The sequence below is a fragment of the Penicillium solitum genome (assembly GCF_028829755.1).
Source record: "Penicillium solitum strain IBT 25940 chromosome Unknown utg000004l_segment0_segment0, whole genome shotgun sequence".
In the NCBI taxonomy this organism is placed as follows: domain Eukaryota; kingdom Fungi; phylum Ascomycota; class Eurotiomycetes; order Eurotiales; family Aspergillaceae; genus Penicillium; species Penicillium solitum.
This window is the reverse complement of record NW_027072124.1, coordinates 1468242-1482336: the sequence shown is the minus strand read 5'-3', so window position 1 is coordinate 1482336 and position 14095 is coordinate 1468242. Positions and strand designations below refer to the sequence as shown.

Genomic DNA, 14095 nt, shown 5'->3' with positions numbered 1-14095 from the left:
GGCAGATTGGTTTGTTCCTATAGAAACAAAACAAAGATCAAAGTTATTGAAATATACAGGAATAACTGGTCACTGATGCGGCTGGTGTCTTTTTTTGGTAGTCTTTTTCAGAGCCTTCTTAGATGTCTCGGATATTCTTTGTAGACGCCCCTTTTATAGATCCCTCCTCGTAGGTCTTATAGCTAGGGGGGATAAGAAGAATTAGCCACAAATATGGAATATAGGCCATGGAAAGGTCTAAAACATGTAAAACAACTTTTCCATGTACAATATGTGATTGGGGCTTCTCTAAGATGTATGCAGCTCTTTTGTAATATAGGTCCGATATTCAATGGATCTTTCTACTTAAATCATGGTTTTCCCCCCCTAGCCTATTGTGAAAAGAAATTTGAAGTTTTTTTTTACTCCTTGGCTTTATGTTTTTGGTCTATTCCTACATTTGTAGTCTGAAGACTAACTAACTAGTTAACTAGTCAACTATGTAACTCGTGAGCCATGTAACTAGCACATGTTGCCTTCTGTTTCTCGGTTAAACTCGGCATTCATAAGAGAAAACATTGTAGTAGATAGATATGTAGGTACATATAGCCTAAAAGACAACCTGAAGATGCCAAAAAAATAAAAACTGTAATATCAGCAGAATATACAAAGTAGTAATAAAATGTTGCCCTAACTCTACCCGTAGACGTCTCTGCCAAGAAGGGATAAGGATAAAGTCAGCCCTGTCTCCAGCCTAAAAGAATCATGGAAATCCAGTCGCTTATTATCTCTTACTTGGTTAGTTTAGCGCCCTTGTCAAATGTCTTAAATCTACCTACATACTGCAATCCTTCACCATTCACCCTATTGGTGGACTTTGGCTTTCTCCTAAGCCACTGTCATCCAACCCCCCGATTCGTGGAAACTCCCCCCAACTTCATCTCGCCGGAACGAAAGCTTGAAAAATATCCTCGAACCCCATATCCCTATTACCCCAGGTCCGGCTAGCGCATTTGAAAAAGCTCCAAACCAATGAGAAATCGAATGGATATGAGATACGCTCTACTCATGTGCTATTGACTCCAGACACCCCACCACTCAGCGATCCTGGAGACAAGGGCTACCCGTTATCTAAATGCCAAAATATGCTTAGCGTGTCCGGGGTTGTGAATTCTGGGGATGGTCTGATCCACCCCGTGGCGTTTCTCTGTTCACATGGGCTGGGGTTGCAGTTCCGTCCCCGGAATGTCCTTATCCTGTCTTCTTGTCTTATATAGCTGCAGCCTCCGCCCACTCAGGTGCCACCCCTGGAGTTTAGCTCATCTTTAATTGTCCTCTATCATACTACTCGAGGGCTACTGTCACTGCCCGCTTTCTTAAATAAATTTGTGGAGTGTGGTACTATCGATCTGGTAAAGATCGCCAACCTCACTGTCAAACCAGTCTCATCCCATCCCATCAGAATGGGCCTTTTAATGACCCGCAAGAGAGGGTACAATTGGTTAGTACACAATCATCTACCTCGAAGAACATATTCTAATCCGACTTTCTAGGTACATCTCTTGTGTTGCAGCATCATGCATGGTGCTCTATGGCTACGATGCCTCCGTGTTCAACTCCGTCCAGGGTTCCAAGAACTGGCTAGCTTGGATGAACAACCCAAATGCGGCTACAATTGGCTCAATTAATACAGCATACACAGTCGGCGCTATCTTTGGTGGTTTCTTCCTGGGAGGACCGTGTGCAGATTTCCTAGGTCGCAAGCTTGGAATGGGCATTGGTTGTGTTTTGGTCATTGTTGCCACCTTTATGCAAACCTTCGCTCCTCACCACAATCTTGCTTGCTTCCTTGCAGGTAGATGTATCATTGGTATAGGTCAGGGTATTGCATTGAGTAAGTCTTGTTGATCGCTTGGTTTGAATGACATGAACTAACGGAGTTACTTCGCAGCTGCTGGCCCTATCTACATTGGTGAACTGGCTCCGCCAGAGATCCGTGGTAAGATCATGACTTTCTGGCAGATGTTCTACTCTGTTGGATCATTCATCTGCTTCTGGATCAACTTTGCCTGCACCAAGAATGTTGCTAAGCTGGGCGAGTGGGACTGGAAGTTGGTTGTCATTTTCCAGCTTTTGGTTCCTGCTTTGATCCTTGTCCTCCTGCCGACTATCCCCGGCAGCCCTCGTTGGTAAGTCGGCTTTGGTAGTTTCCCATTGGCCGCAAGCGATTTTAACAATCACTAGGTACATCCAGAGAGGCAACAACATTGAGAAGGCTCGCGAAGCTCTGCAAAGAGTTCGTGATACTGAGGAGGAAGTCGAACAAGAGCTGTTGGAGATCCGCGAGGCCATCGAATACGAGAGGGAAGCCATCTCTAGCAATTACTCTGCTCTCTGGAAGGACAAGTCTCTGCGCAAGCGCATGGGTCTGGCTCTGGTCCTCAATGCCGGCCAACAGATCACCGGACAAGGCTCGCTCAACTCGTACTCTACCAAGATCTACCAGAAGGTGTTTACTAGCGACAGTCAGATCGCACTGATCAACGCACTGAACGCCACCTTTGGAATTTTCTTCACCCTGAATGCTGTCTGGATTATTGATCGTTTCGGAAGAAAGTTCCTTCTGATTGTCGGTGGTATCGGTATGGGTCTCTGCATGATCATTGTCTCTGCCGTCGAAACAGAAACACCACAATTAGCCAACGGATCCAAGTCAGAACCAGTTGGTATATCGATTGTGTTCCTTATGTTCTTGTTCATCTTCTTCTGTAAGTTCCCTCTACTCACTGTCTCCCCACAAACGAAACTCTTCTAACATCATTTTTTAGACAAACCATCTTGGGGCGCAACAGTATGGATCTGGACGTCCGAAATTTTCTCAATGAACGTCCGCGCCCAGGCCGTGGGCATGGCATCGCAGACGCAGAATGTCGCCAACGCCATCGTGCAGCAATTCTTCCCTATTTTTCTCGACAACGAGGGCTTCTATGCCTTTTACATGTTTGCTGGTATCAACTTCTTACTTGCACTCTTTGTTTGGTTCCTCATTCCGGAGACCAAGCAGGTTCCCCTTGAGGAGATTGATATTCTGTTTGGTGGTGCCAACCACGTTGTTCAGGGAGAGGAGGTGCTGGCACACCAGAAGGGAGTTCAGATGAGCCACGAAGGAGGCGAAAAGCCTGAGGCTGTTACTGTGGAGCATGCTCGGAACTAGGTGACTTGTGTCTATGCCATGATTTTGATATACCAATTGCGGTGTTTGTGTCTGAAATTTTTATAAGCGACACGATATATACGTATGTTTAGCAAGTAGTCTCCAATACAAGTTCGCCGAGCGTGCTTTATGAAGCCCGTTTAGTCTTTGGGTTTTTACTATTTTTACTTAGTATGTCATGTTTGAGTAAGTAAAAAGTAGAAATGTTTATCTGATCTATTTTGAACAGTACCTCGGCTGAGTTCCTTTGGTAGCCCCAAGAACTCCCAATTTTATTTTTGGCGAATGAATTGTCTATGAGAATAAGACTAAGGAAGAGATAATATTAGTTTACTAATTTAACAAAATTCTTGGATTACTTGAGCTAACTAGAGAGCGACCGGAATCTTAGACTCCGGTTTTTGACAAAAGACGGAAACGACCGGTATTCAGATTCCTGTCGCCGGTTGGCACGGCGATATCTTAAACTAAAGCCCTTAATTCCGCTTTCTACTCTGCTGTCGATAGTTATTGTGACGCTCTCACCGACGATTCCTAAATGACTGACTGTCCTAACTCCGTATGCTACGCCGTACGGCGCTCCAAAGGATGCCTACCCAGTGATTTATCAGTTTCCGCATATATATAAAACCAATTCTACAGGAAGAGTCAACAACATCGCTCTGCATTCTTAAGTTGCTCAGAAAAAGTGTCTGTTCGTGTCATCTGAAAGCGACCGCAGCTACTGCTCCTTTTGCCCACACTACATCCAGTCACCCTCTATATAAAGAACTTCAACAATGGCCCAGACCCCAGAGAATAAGGCCGCCTGGCTACTCGCCTCCCAAGCCACACCGCTTCAGATCAGCTCGGCACCGTACACCTCTCCCGGGCCTCACCAGATCGTGGTGAAAAACAGAGCACTGGGCATAAATTCGGTCGACTGGGCCAAGCAGATGCTCGGCGAAGCCTTGCTAGGCCACATCAGCTATCCCTTTATTCTCGGCGAGGACGTGGCCGGCACCGTTGTTGAGGTGGGCGAGGGCGTACAGCGCTTCCGTATCGGCGACCGTGTGGTAGCAGCGGCTTCTGCCATCTCCGTCAACAGCTCCCTCGAGGGCGGTTTCCAGCTGTACACAGTCATCCGCGAGTGGCTGGCCGCACCATTGCCAGACAACATCACCTTTGAGCAGGCCGGTGTGCTACCACTGGCCATCTTCACAGCCTCTCATGGCCTGTTTGACGCCGGCTACCTGGGCCTTGACTTGCCCACCGTGCCCGCACGCCAGTCTAGTGACAAGCGTGCCATTATCATCACCGGTGGTTCATCCGCTGTTGGCAGCACCGCCATTCAGCTGGCCGTATCCGCCGGATACGAGGTTGTGTCGACAGCGTCACCCAAGAACTTCGATTATGTCAAGAAGCTCGGTGCCATCCATGTGTTTGACTACAAGAGTGGGGCCGTGATCGACGATATTAGCGCCGCTGTCAAGGGACTCCACCTTGCCGGTGGCTACTCCATCGGCGACGGCTCCATCGACCTGCTGGCCGCTGTCTTGGAAAGGCACGAGGGGCCCGCTGTCAATAAAGTTATTGCTCTCGCTGGCGGTAAGCCTGGGGGTGGTACCATTGACCCGAGCATCCAGGTCAAGTTCATCCTACTCGGCCCGGACGCAGCCGCCTCCGACTCTGTTGTGAGCAAAATTTACACGAGCTACCTCCCTGATGCACTCGCCAACAGGCATTTTGTGCCAGCACCGGAGGCGGTGGTCGTGGGCAAAGGCCTGGAGAAGATACAGGAGGCTTTTGGGATCCACATGCAGGGTGTTTCCGCAAAGAAAATTGTTGTGTCACTATAAAGCCTGGATATTTATCTATCGGCGGCTTCTTCGCCTAGCAATTATCTAGCTATCTACATAGTAAAGCAATATCAAACAAGCATGTTTATGGAATTTGTTACGGAAGGCGATCTAAGAAGAGGAAAAGGCTTTAGTTCGGTCCGGCCATAGGGAAACTAAAACATCAAGTCCAAGAAAGGAAAATAAAGCAGTGAGAATAATGTGGCTTTTTTAACTACTGTCTTACTACAAATGGCACTCCTCTAAGCAGTCTCTCATCTAACTCCTACATATAGAAAACTTCACTCGGCCTTACGACGCAAAGTTCCCCTCTAACGTACGTGTGATTAAGAGAATAAAAGACTATACATAGTTATATATCTCTCCTATTTAAATAATGGATCATACCTCCCAAATATATCTAAAGCTAGCTTGAAGAAGCTGTAAGGTAAATATCAAGCGCAAGGTCTTTAACACCCAATCTTCTATCCAATGCCCCAAGTGAGCTATGTGACCTGGTAACATAATTAATGAGCATTTATCCGCTCTCCACATTAAGCTGTGATTGACTTTTCGGTCGTGGAGTCCACGTTCTCCTCGGTGTTCGGTGCCTGAATGGCCTGCAGTTGCTTCACTTTCCGGATATCAACCCAGCCCAGCCCCCAGCCAAAGGAAAACGTGGCTACGCTGACTCCAATACCAAGGTACATGACATGACTAATTGCCGTGGTATAGCACTTCAGCGCAGCCGTGAGCTTATCGCCAGAAACAACGCTTCGGATGGAACTGAGTCCGATACCGAGGATGATGTCCGGACTGACGCCAATCTCGTCGATGTGCTTCTGGAGCTCCTTGCGCAGCCCATTGGCGAAGATGGAATTGGCAGCAATGAGAAAGATGGCACCGCCCATGTTTTGACAAAAGATGATGATAGCCATGGCAATAGGGATCTGCGGAGGCGGGACAAGATTTTGGATAGCTACATAGGGCTTCAGGTAAAAGTAAAATTAGTAAACATGGATTCGGGATATAAAGGAGATAGAATACTGGGAAGTAAGCTCACTGCTGAAGTCATAGCACCGCTGCCAATACCATAGAGGACCTGATAACCAATCCATTTTGAGGACGAAGTCATGGGTTTAATCATAGACATGAGGCCATAGCCAATGGAGGCCAAGGCACTTCCTCCCAGGTTCCAGGGAAGGTAATACCCAAAGATCTCGGCTGCGAAATATTAATTTGATATTAGTTTTCGAGGAGTTAAAAAGGAGAAAGGGTGATAACGAACTCATCATTCCCGAGAGCATAGTGAAAATGACCAAGCCTAAAGTCGCTGGGAGTAGATGTACGCCACTCATTATAGGGCTGTCATCGAGAACGGTTTGGAAGTAAATGGCGAGATAGTATTCGGCCACCAAAAGGGCGCCGAGAAGGAAGAACAAGTTACCCGCAGCAGACCACACAATGCGCTTTCTGATCATGGAAAAGGGTACCATGGCACCGTCCCCCTGGTGGTATTCCCAGACAAGGAAGACGATAAACGTGACGGCGGCGCCAACCAGAAGGCCGATGACAACAGAGCTATTCCACGGGTGCACGGTACCGCCATATTGTAATGCAAGCAAAAACATGACTGCAGCGGGGCTGATAAGCATAAAGCCCGGAAGATCCAGAGACTTGACGCCTGTGCTGAGGACTTGTCTGGAGGGCAGCTTGGTGGTCGGCTCGGGAATCTTGAAGAGGAGCAGTAGAATGGCCAAAGCACCGCCAATGGGAAGGTTGATGTAAAAGCCTGGTAGGAAAAGAAGAATATTAGCACAAAGATGGTGGCCATGGAGCTCAATGAAGAAGACGACTAAGCCACTTACACCAACGCCACGTCACATTTTGGGTGAATGCACCTCCAATGATGGGGCCCAAGGCGATACCGAGCTGGCCGATGCCTAAGTTGATGCCCAGGAATTGGGCTTGCTTCCTGGCCGGCAGTATAGTCGATATGATGGTCAGGGCGCCGTTTCCAATACCGGACGAGCCCGCACCAGCAATGGCTCTACCGACAATGAACATGGACGAGGAGACAGCAGCTCCACATATGGCAGATCCGAGCTCGAAGACAAAGAAGAAGACGAGGAAGGACCACTGTCTCAAACGTTAACAAAATTTCACTTTCGTCTCTTTTTAAGGAACCGTAGGATAACCTACCTTGATATTAAAGTGGCTGTAGATCTTGCCGGTAAGAGGCTGGAGGGCGGAGCTGCCGAGCTGGTACGCACCGCCATACCAGCCGACGTCGACCAGAGAGTTGAATCGCTCTGTTATGGCGGGTGTTGCGGTAGACACAATGCACATGTCAAGGAAGACGAGGAAGTAGGCAATTGTAACAGGACCTAGGATAGACCATAAGGCTATGCCGGTGGGAAACTTGCTGTCATCGTCTGCGGCCTCGTTCTTGGAGGTGACGCTATCGGAGCCGTACTTCTCAACATCACTAGTCCCCTCCGGCAGTACTTGGTTCGCGTTAACTGACTTGTTGGAGTCGGTCATGGTTGGGGCTGACTCTTGCTATCTCCGTCCTGATGCCAAGAATTATATTAGTAGTTATTGGGAGAAAAGACGATTAGCTTAGAGTGCAGCCATTGGAAGCTATATAGCATAACTGACTACATGATGCCAGAAAGGGAACAAGAGCTTAGGACAGGAACCGGAATCTTGCGAGTGAGTGCCCTTGAGTTAGGGTTCGTTGCTGTAAGGCGGAACCGGAATCTAGAAGTCCGGCCCTTAATCCTGCCCCTATTGGTCGACGGACTTAAGGGTATATCCGGCCCGCCAATTTAAAACGCACCATATTTCATAGTAATGGGAACAGTTGGAATAGTTACGGTACCTGGTTGGCTATAGTCTCAGAGCAGCTCGGGCTTTTTACGGGCCATTGTAACCCAAAACAGTCATTACCCGGGTATTATTCGAAAGCCCTTTTCTACATGGCAAGAATAAATACCGTGTCAGCCAGGGAAGCGTGATGTAATTTATTGTACATGTGTAATAATGATTCGCGAGGACTATATCCCTTTGTTAACAGTATAAGCATTTCAAGCCATCGTCTGATCTTCATAGTCAAAAAATTGATCCAGCCATAACGTGGGACTCAAGTATTCTGCCTGTTGGCCATTTGCCAAAGCATCTGTATCTGTTTCCGTAGTCGCAACTATAGCCGTATCCGCACCCGCTCTGGTCCATGATATATCTCCTGCTTCTTTTGGTTTATGTACCTCTTCCTGTTGGTTTGGTACTCTGTCGTGATGAGCCGACTGGAACATGCGTAAACCGCGGGCCAGTTGGGTGAATACACCGTCTACCGACACTGAGTGTTCTCCAGCTTCAACAGCAGCGAGCTCTAGCTTGTCTGCCGTGCAAGATAGAAGCACAGGAAGATCAACAAGGCTGTGCAGAGTGGCTAGATCCCAGCCAGGCTCCTGGAGCGTGCTGAGTTGGTGCAGGGTGGCCACGCATCGTGCCAGCTGAGCCCACTGGATAAAAGAAACACCAAGAAGTCCAGACGGCGAGAGGGTTAGAAAAGTTGATGTGCACGACTTAATCGAAAGTGCTGACTGCCAAAAGCAGGAGATGCGCGTAGGCCCACATATCGGCGGTTGCGGGCGAGCGGACTTCTGGATGTGGATGGTCTCGATAATGCACATCTCGGTATAGTATGTCTGAGCGAGGAGGGCTACTTATTGATTAGCAATATATTTTAGATGGAAACCTGTGCTGAGATAAACACCTACCGAAGTGCAGCTGGAATTCCGGAGGGATAGAGGCCCTGAGCTCTTGTAGCTGCCCCATCAGAGTCCTGACGTACGAGAGAGCTTGAGTTGAAAGAGTCTCCGGTGGAGGGTGGTCCGGGAGTTGGGCTCGCTCACGGACCTGGGCAGCCTTCATAGCGAGCAGCTGTAGGCGGACCTGAATAGCTAGGGCAGCATCAGACGGACATTCTGCGCCGGCGCTGTAGCCGCTGGTGATAAGGGCAGCGAGGCCATCGTCCATCTGAGGTATCCACCGCGGCGCATCGATCTGGGAGAAATGTGCCGAGACGGCCGATCCAAGTACAAAGTACCCTAGAATGGCTCGCTGGCGCTCGAGGTAGAACTGGGCATTAGTCACTCCAGCACCCGTCGTGCTTGTCGCTGTCGTTGTTGCCGTAGTTTCCGACGTGCTGCCATACACACCATCAAAGCCGCTTTTTAGTTCGAGCTGGCTTATTGTGTGCGTAATTTCTGGTGCAGCCTGATCCAGAAAATGCAACTCGCCGACTAATGAGATAGCCACCGCCATGAGTCGAGACAGACTGTGACGGCTGTGCAGGTGCTCCCAGCCCCACGACATGTAGACAAGGAGACCTAGTAGCATATCGACTATTTGCTGTGGTTGCTGCTGTTTCTGCTGCGGTGACTGTTTGAGAAATGTTGCCTCGCAGAGGAGACGCTTCAATTCGAGGGAGGTTGCGCTCTTCTCCTCAGCCGATGCCGATGTCACGCAAATAATTGCGCGGAACAGGAACGGCCGGTGTAGCTGCAGCTGCTCGGCCGTGAGATGGACAGGCAAATGAACAATGGGGAAGTGGTGCAGCATACGCGATCTGAACGTGTCAACAGAGATTGATGCAGAGGATGGAGATACAGAGGGCGGCATAACCATGCCCGACACGGTCGAGGACGGAGTTTTGGCGAGAGGAATACCGTTGGCGCTGACGCTGCTCATATTGTTTACCGCCCACCAAGAACCAGATATACCGGTGGCATTAGCATCAGTATCTTCATCGTCTCCGTCAATAGGAGGGGTATGCGAGTCCTCCATAGTGCCACTCTCTTCGGTCCCTTCTGCGACCTCGTCTGGGTATGGAATGATAGGAGGGGGTGGCTATTGTCAATGTTATTAGTATGGTTACAGAATTTATTGCTACTACTACTATAAAACCATACATAGACTCCGTTGCCGTGGACGTTGTTCATGGTGCCCACGTTGACATTGCCCGCTTGAAGCAGCGAGACTAGCTGGCCGAGTGTCCCCTCGAGTTTCGCGATACGGGCGTCCGAAGAGCTCTGCTTTTTAGCGCTGCGACGTAGTGCATCGGCGGGATGACATGGGCGCTTGAGACGGTGACACCTATATAAGATATTGAATGAATACCCACAGGTCGGGGTTTGCAAGCACAGCCCAGACTGACCTTTCGCATCCACTGCCCTCGGCGCGAGGAATACACTTGCATTTAGTCTTGAAACAGCCAAGACACGCTTGGCCATAGGCTGCCGAGTGGCCAGCCATTCTATGTATAGTCGATGTAAGAGCAAGAGTGGGTGCAGTCAACGGGTGTAATGGCACAGCCCACTTTTATTCTCCACCGAACATCCACAGATTCCACACTATTCCATAAGCGGCCCATCCTAAGCCCCACTCCTCAAATCCCCATTATGTTGTACAATCTTATAGATCAACAATTTATTGGCTGAGCTTGAATCGGAGTAGCTCGGCTCATCTGGAGCCATGCGTAAAACATGGCCGTATCTTTCATGAAAATATAATGCCCAATATGAAGATTGGCCCGTTATGTTAGCATAGGAGATTGGAAGTTTGAAGCCAAGATTCGCCGGCAGGGTAATTCTTGAGAGGACAGCAAACCACATTATAGATTGCTTTGATGGTGAAATCCTATGGGGTTTTAGTGAATATAGTAGCGAGCTCTAGCCTATTGCGGTTGCCTTAAGCATGAACCAGTTCTTATACCAAGCTTGTATTAAACTAGCTTCCTCAGTGGATATATGGCACGTGCCCCCTATAAATCCTAAGAAACCCCATAGGATCCTTAGTTAAATATCTGGCGATATACAACATAATTGAACAAAATAGGAAAGTAGCTAGTTTCCGAACGCCCGACCAACGTGAAGGGGTAAAATGCGTAAACTGTATAGAGAACTTTGCCATGTATAACCTCGGGGAAAAGGGAAAAGAGGAAAAGAAGTAAATCAAGACTTACCAATACGAATAATGTCCCCCGCCGGGCTTAGGTGATTGAAGAATAGCCAGTACAAAGCCTTGGATTTTGTGTTATTTTTGCTTCCGGAAGGTTTGATATTGTGGGGTAATACCGAGTACAAAGTTTGATCATACCAATTCCGGTCCCATGCTGAGGCATAAAAACTGGGGTTGCTGAGGCAGAAATGAATAACGCCGATTATTAGCCTAGATGCAAAGAAGTCAGAAGATCGTGGCATCCGAGGAATTTGACGCTTCGAGGGCTTGTGTTTGTGTTTGCACTGTTTGCCTATTCCATCCCTCTTCTCCAGATTTGAGCTCCCAGTGACCTATACGCATAATAGATTCAATACAGACCACAGGCATATGTTTTATATTGATGCCTCGGCGCGTTCTCAAATTCCATTTCTTCACTCCGGTCATTAAATTATGATGTGCATCCAGAGTGATGGTTGTGGGGCAGTGAAATGATGGATACGCGTATGCACTGACACTTGCAAGGGTGACATCTACGAACTTAATGGTTCACAATCAACTTGAGGTCACTCCGAGATGTGGATTTCTATGGAGACGGTCGATCTTAATTCTCATGTGGCGTGATATTCAGCCAGCTGCATAAACCGGGAATGTATAAAGCAGCGTGGTAACCGGGAGGTTCCTTGACTCCCGCAGGCAACTTCAATATGCATTTCAAAGCTCCAGTTATATTTGGAGTGTTGCTCACCGTTTCCGCCCACACGGCACCATATGGGCTGACGAGCCGTGGAAAGCAATTGTTATCACCCCCAGAGCCCGAGCCCATCGAGGTAATCGAGCTTCCACTGCCTCCAGTCACTGCCAAGGAGACCGAGGGTGGCTGTACACTTTCGGTCAATCCACACGGCACTGGTTGTATAGGTGTAACCACTTTCGAGACCCTGAGCGGGAACTTTCTTCCCGACGGCGATCATGTCACAGTTTCTTTGGTGTTCACCGGAGCCCCGGCTGCTCCAGATCCGTCCAGTATTTACACCGGCCTCAATTTGATTATTGTTCGCACGAATGGAACATTGTTCCCCAACGGTGATGCATGGAAGTGTATCACTTGTGGGGTCCCCGAGGACCAACAATACGGTATCACCTCGGATATGGACTACCAGTATCCCCAAGCATTCAACGACGGTACTCGCGTTCTTGTGGGAAGTCATATCGTCGACGGGGTGTACCACCTATCATTGATACACTTACCACCGGTGCCATCTCGTCTATCCGAAACAATGGACGACGGCGGTTCTTTGAGCAGTGGATTTTCGATCGAGAAGTTGCCCCCTATTTGGAGGACAGCGGCTATTACCAAGGCCAGAAGCTAAATGGTGCTGGTGATGGCAACCCAGGCAGTGTGAATGACCCTCTATGGAATGGAGGTGCCGATCCTCGATGGTCCCTGGATGGTACGAAGATTGCATACTTCGAGCTCCTGGTCCAACCCCCGGATTGTGGCGGAGTCAATCCCTTGCCGTGTCCCACGTCCACTGCTCCCGGTGGGCGAAATGTGCGAGTGATGTTGGCAACTCTCACAAGCCGCAAGCCCCTTCCAGTCGTCGCCATGGATCCAGTCTCTGATACTGTGCCCTGGGGTGAACCATATGTCCCAGGGGGCGCGGGACCCAAAGATCCCAGTCTACCATTCGGCAACTACACTTTGGCTGGACAAGTGAGCGGCCATGCCGACGTTATCTTCACACCCGACAGTGCCGGAACTACATTTAAGACGGTCGAGGCCACGTATCACAACTACTCCGACGATGGTCTAAACTTCATCACAGGCAACGAGGAAGTGACAGCGATCTACCCCAATGCTACTCTGATTCATATCGATTGGTATTCGGACCTGTCCTCCACCGGAATTAGCAACAGTACAAAGGTCACAGGTCCCGGTGGGTTCCACTTTGAGGTCGACGTTCAATTGAACAAATTTTACGCGAATGGCACTTTAACCACTACCGTTGATGGCGTGGTCTACAAACAGCCTGAAAACGGATGTTAAGGCTCTCTACGCATATTGTTCATATACACCCGAGATTTCTCAGCTGGTGATATTTTTTATGATACGGATCTCCCAACCAGAATCTCCCATTTACCATTCTTCTACATAGTATGTATTTATTTTAACAATTACACTCATTTTACCTCTTTACCTACACTATATAAGGAGCTGGTATTAGTGCACCGCAGTCGCTATCGTTTAATAGGATTCTTTGTATCTAATTTTCCATTTCTGTAATAGTTTTATCTCCATTTGAACCCAACATTGAATATCTGAGCCAGGTCGTGTATTTAAACACAGCTATCACTGCCGGCAATGAAAGTACCATCCGAGTTCTCGCAACCACACTCTCCGGTGTCGGGAGACTTGATACACGTTGTGCCGTATCCGGTACTCTTGCCACCACTGCCCCAGTAGAAGATCCAGTAGTCCGAGTTCTCCTCCAACTCACTACTGGTCGGGGCAGTGCAGGTATACGCACTGCAGGTGCCGTAGGGAGCGCCCTTAACGGAGTCGTATTTGTGTTCGGTCTGGAAGACGGCGAATGTTTGGGTCTGGGAAGTGCGAGTGTTGTGGGAGCACTCGGCTGCTTGGATGGCTTTAGAGACCTTTGCGGCTATTTTATGACAGTCAGCACAAGAGCACTCCATCTTTGTTTGTTGTCATCACGCACCACTGCAGTTCAGGCTACTCGGTTTGTAACCCTTGGTGTTTGAGGAAGCCGGAGCGAGGGTCGCTGCGACAATAGCTGGTGCAGCAAGCAAGGCGATAAAGTTGGTGAAATGCATTTTGAGGGATGATTGTTTGAAGAAGATGAGGATAGAGAGATTTGAGGAAGGACAAATTAGTTGATGTATGTATATATATACCTACTCATAAGACCCACAACTTTGATACTCCGAAACATATACTCCGTAAGTTAAATTAATATCCAAAGCCATGTCGATGGAAAGGAGGTTAGGAGGGCCTAGAGCTCGAAAGTGAATATCCATGAATGTATTGAGTATAGAGTATGGGAAGATGAGTCCA

At 48.5% G+C, this 14095-nt stretch overlaps 6 protein-coding genes across 6 annotated transcripts; 3 read left to right on the top strand and 3 right to left on the bottom strand.

Annotated features, from left to right (window-relative positions):
* Positions 1-1442: 1442 nt before the first annotated feature.
* Positions 1443-3235, top strand: N7455_006577 (putative MFS sugar transporter; the record flags this gene model as incomplete). The annotated part of the gene is made up of 5 exons (XM_040958288.2): positions 1443-1480; positions 1533-1873; positions 1931-2168; positions 2224-2747; positions 2808-3235. The coding sequence occupies 5 exons, from the start codon at positions 1443-1445 to the stop codon at positions 3191-3193; spliced, it is 1527 nt and encodes a 508-aa protein (XP_040811263.1). The 3' UTR covers positions 3194-3235.
* Positions 3236-3972: 737 nt separating this feature from the next.
* On the top strand, positions 3973-5031 carry N7455_006576 (zinc-binding alcohol dehydrogenase family protein; the record flags this gene model as incomplete). The annotated part of the gene is made up of 1 exon (XM_040958353.2): positions 3973-5031. One exon carries the CDS (start codon positions 3973-3975, stop codon positions 5029-5031), a length of 1059 nt encoding a protein of 352 aa, XP_040811212.2.
* Positions 5032-5564: 533 nt separating this feature from the next.
* Positions 5565-7554, bottom strand: N7455_006575 (MDR family MFS transporter; the record flags this gene model as incomplete). The annotated part of the gene is made up of 5 exons (XM_040958403.2): positions 5565-5999; positions 6074-6234; positions 6299-6802; positions 6879-7149; positions 7213-7554. 5 exons carry the CDS (start codon positions 7552-7554, stop codon positions 5565-5567), a joined length of 1713 nt encoding a protein of 570 aa, XP_040811223.2.
* A 545-nt stretch (positions 7555-8099) lies between these two features.
* N7455_006574 (uncharacterized protein) lies at positions 8100-10332 on the bottom strand (the record flags this gene model as incomplete). The annotated part of the gene is made up of 4 exons (XM_040958325.2): positions 8100-8737; positions 8796-9927; positions 9990-10173; positions 10235-10332. 4 exons carry the CDS (start codon positions 10330-10332, stop codon positions 8100-8102), a joined length of 2052 nt encoding a protein of 683 aa, XP_040811185.2.
* A 1311-nt stretch (positions 10333-11643) lies between these two features.
* Positions 11644-13066, top strand: N7455_006573 (uncharacterized protein; the record flags this gene model as incomplete). The annotated part of the gene is made up of 2 exons (XM_065605386.1): positions 11644-12239; positions 12323-13066. Exons 1-2 carry the CDS (start codon positions 11724-11726, stop codon positions 13064-13066), a joined length of 1260 nt encoding a protein of 419 aa, XP_065461240.1. The 5' UTR covers positions 11644-11723.
* Positions 13067-13356: 290 nt separating this feature from the next.
* On the bottom strand, positions 13357-13854 carry N7455_006572 (uncharacterized protein; the record flags this gene model as incomplete). The annotated part of the gene is made up of 2 exons (XM_040958383.2): positions 13357-13682; positions 13740-13854. The coding sequence occupies 2 exons, from the start codon at positions 13852-13854 to the stop codon at positions 13357-13359; spliced, it is 441 nt and encodes a 146-aa protein (XP_040811271.1).
* Positions 13855-14095: the final 241 nt, after the last annotated feature.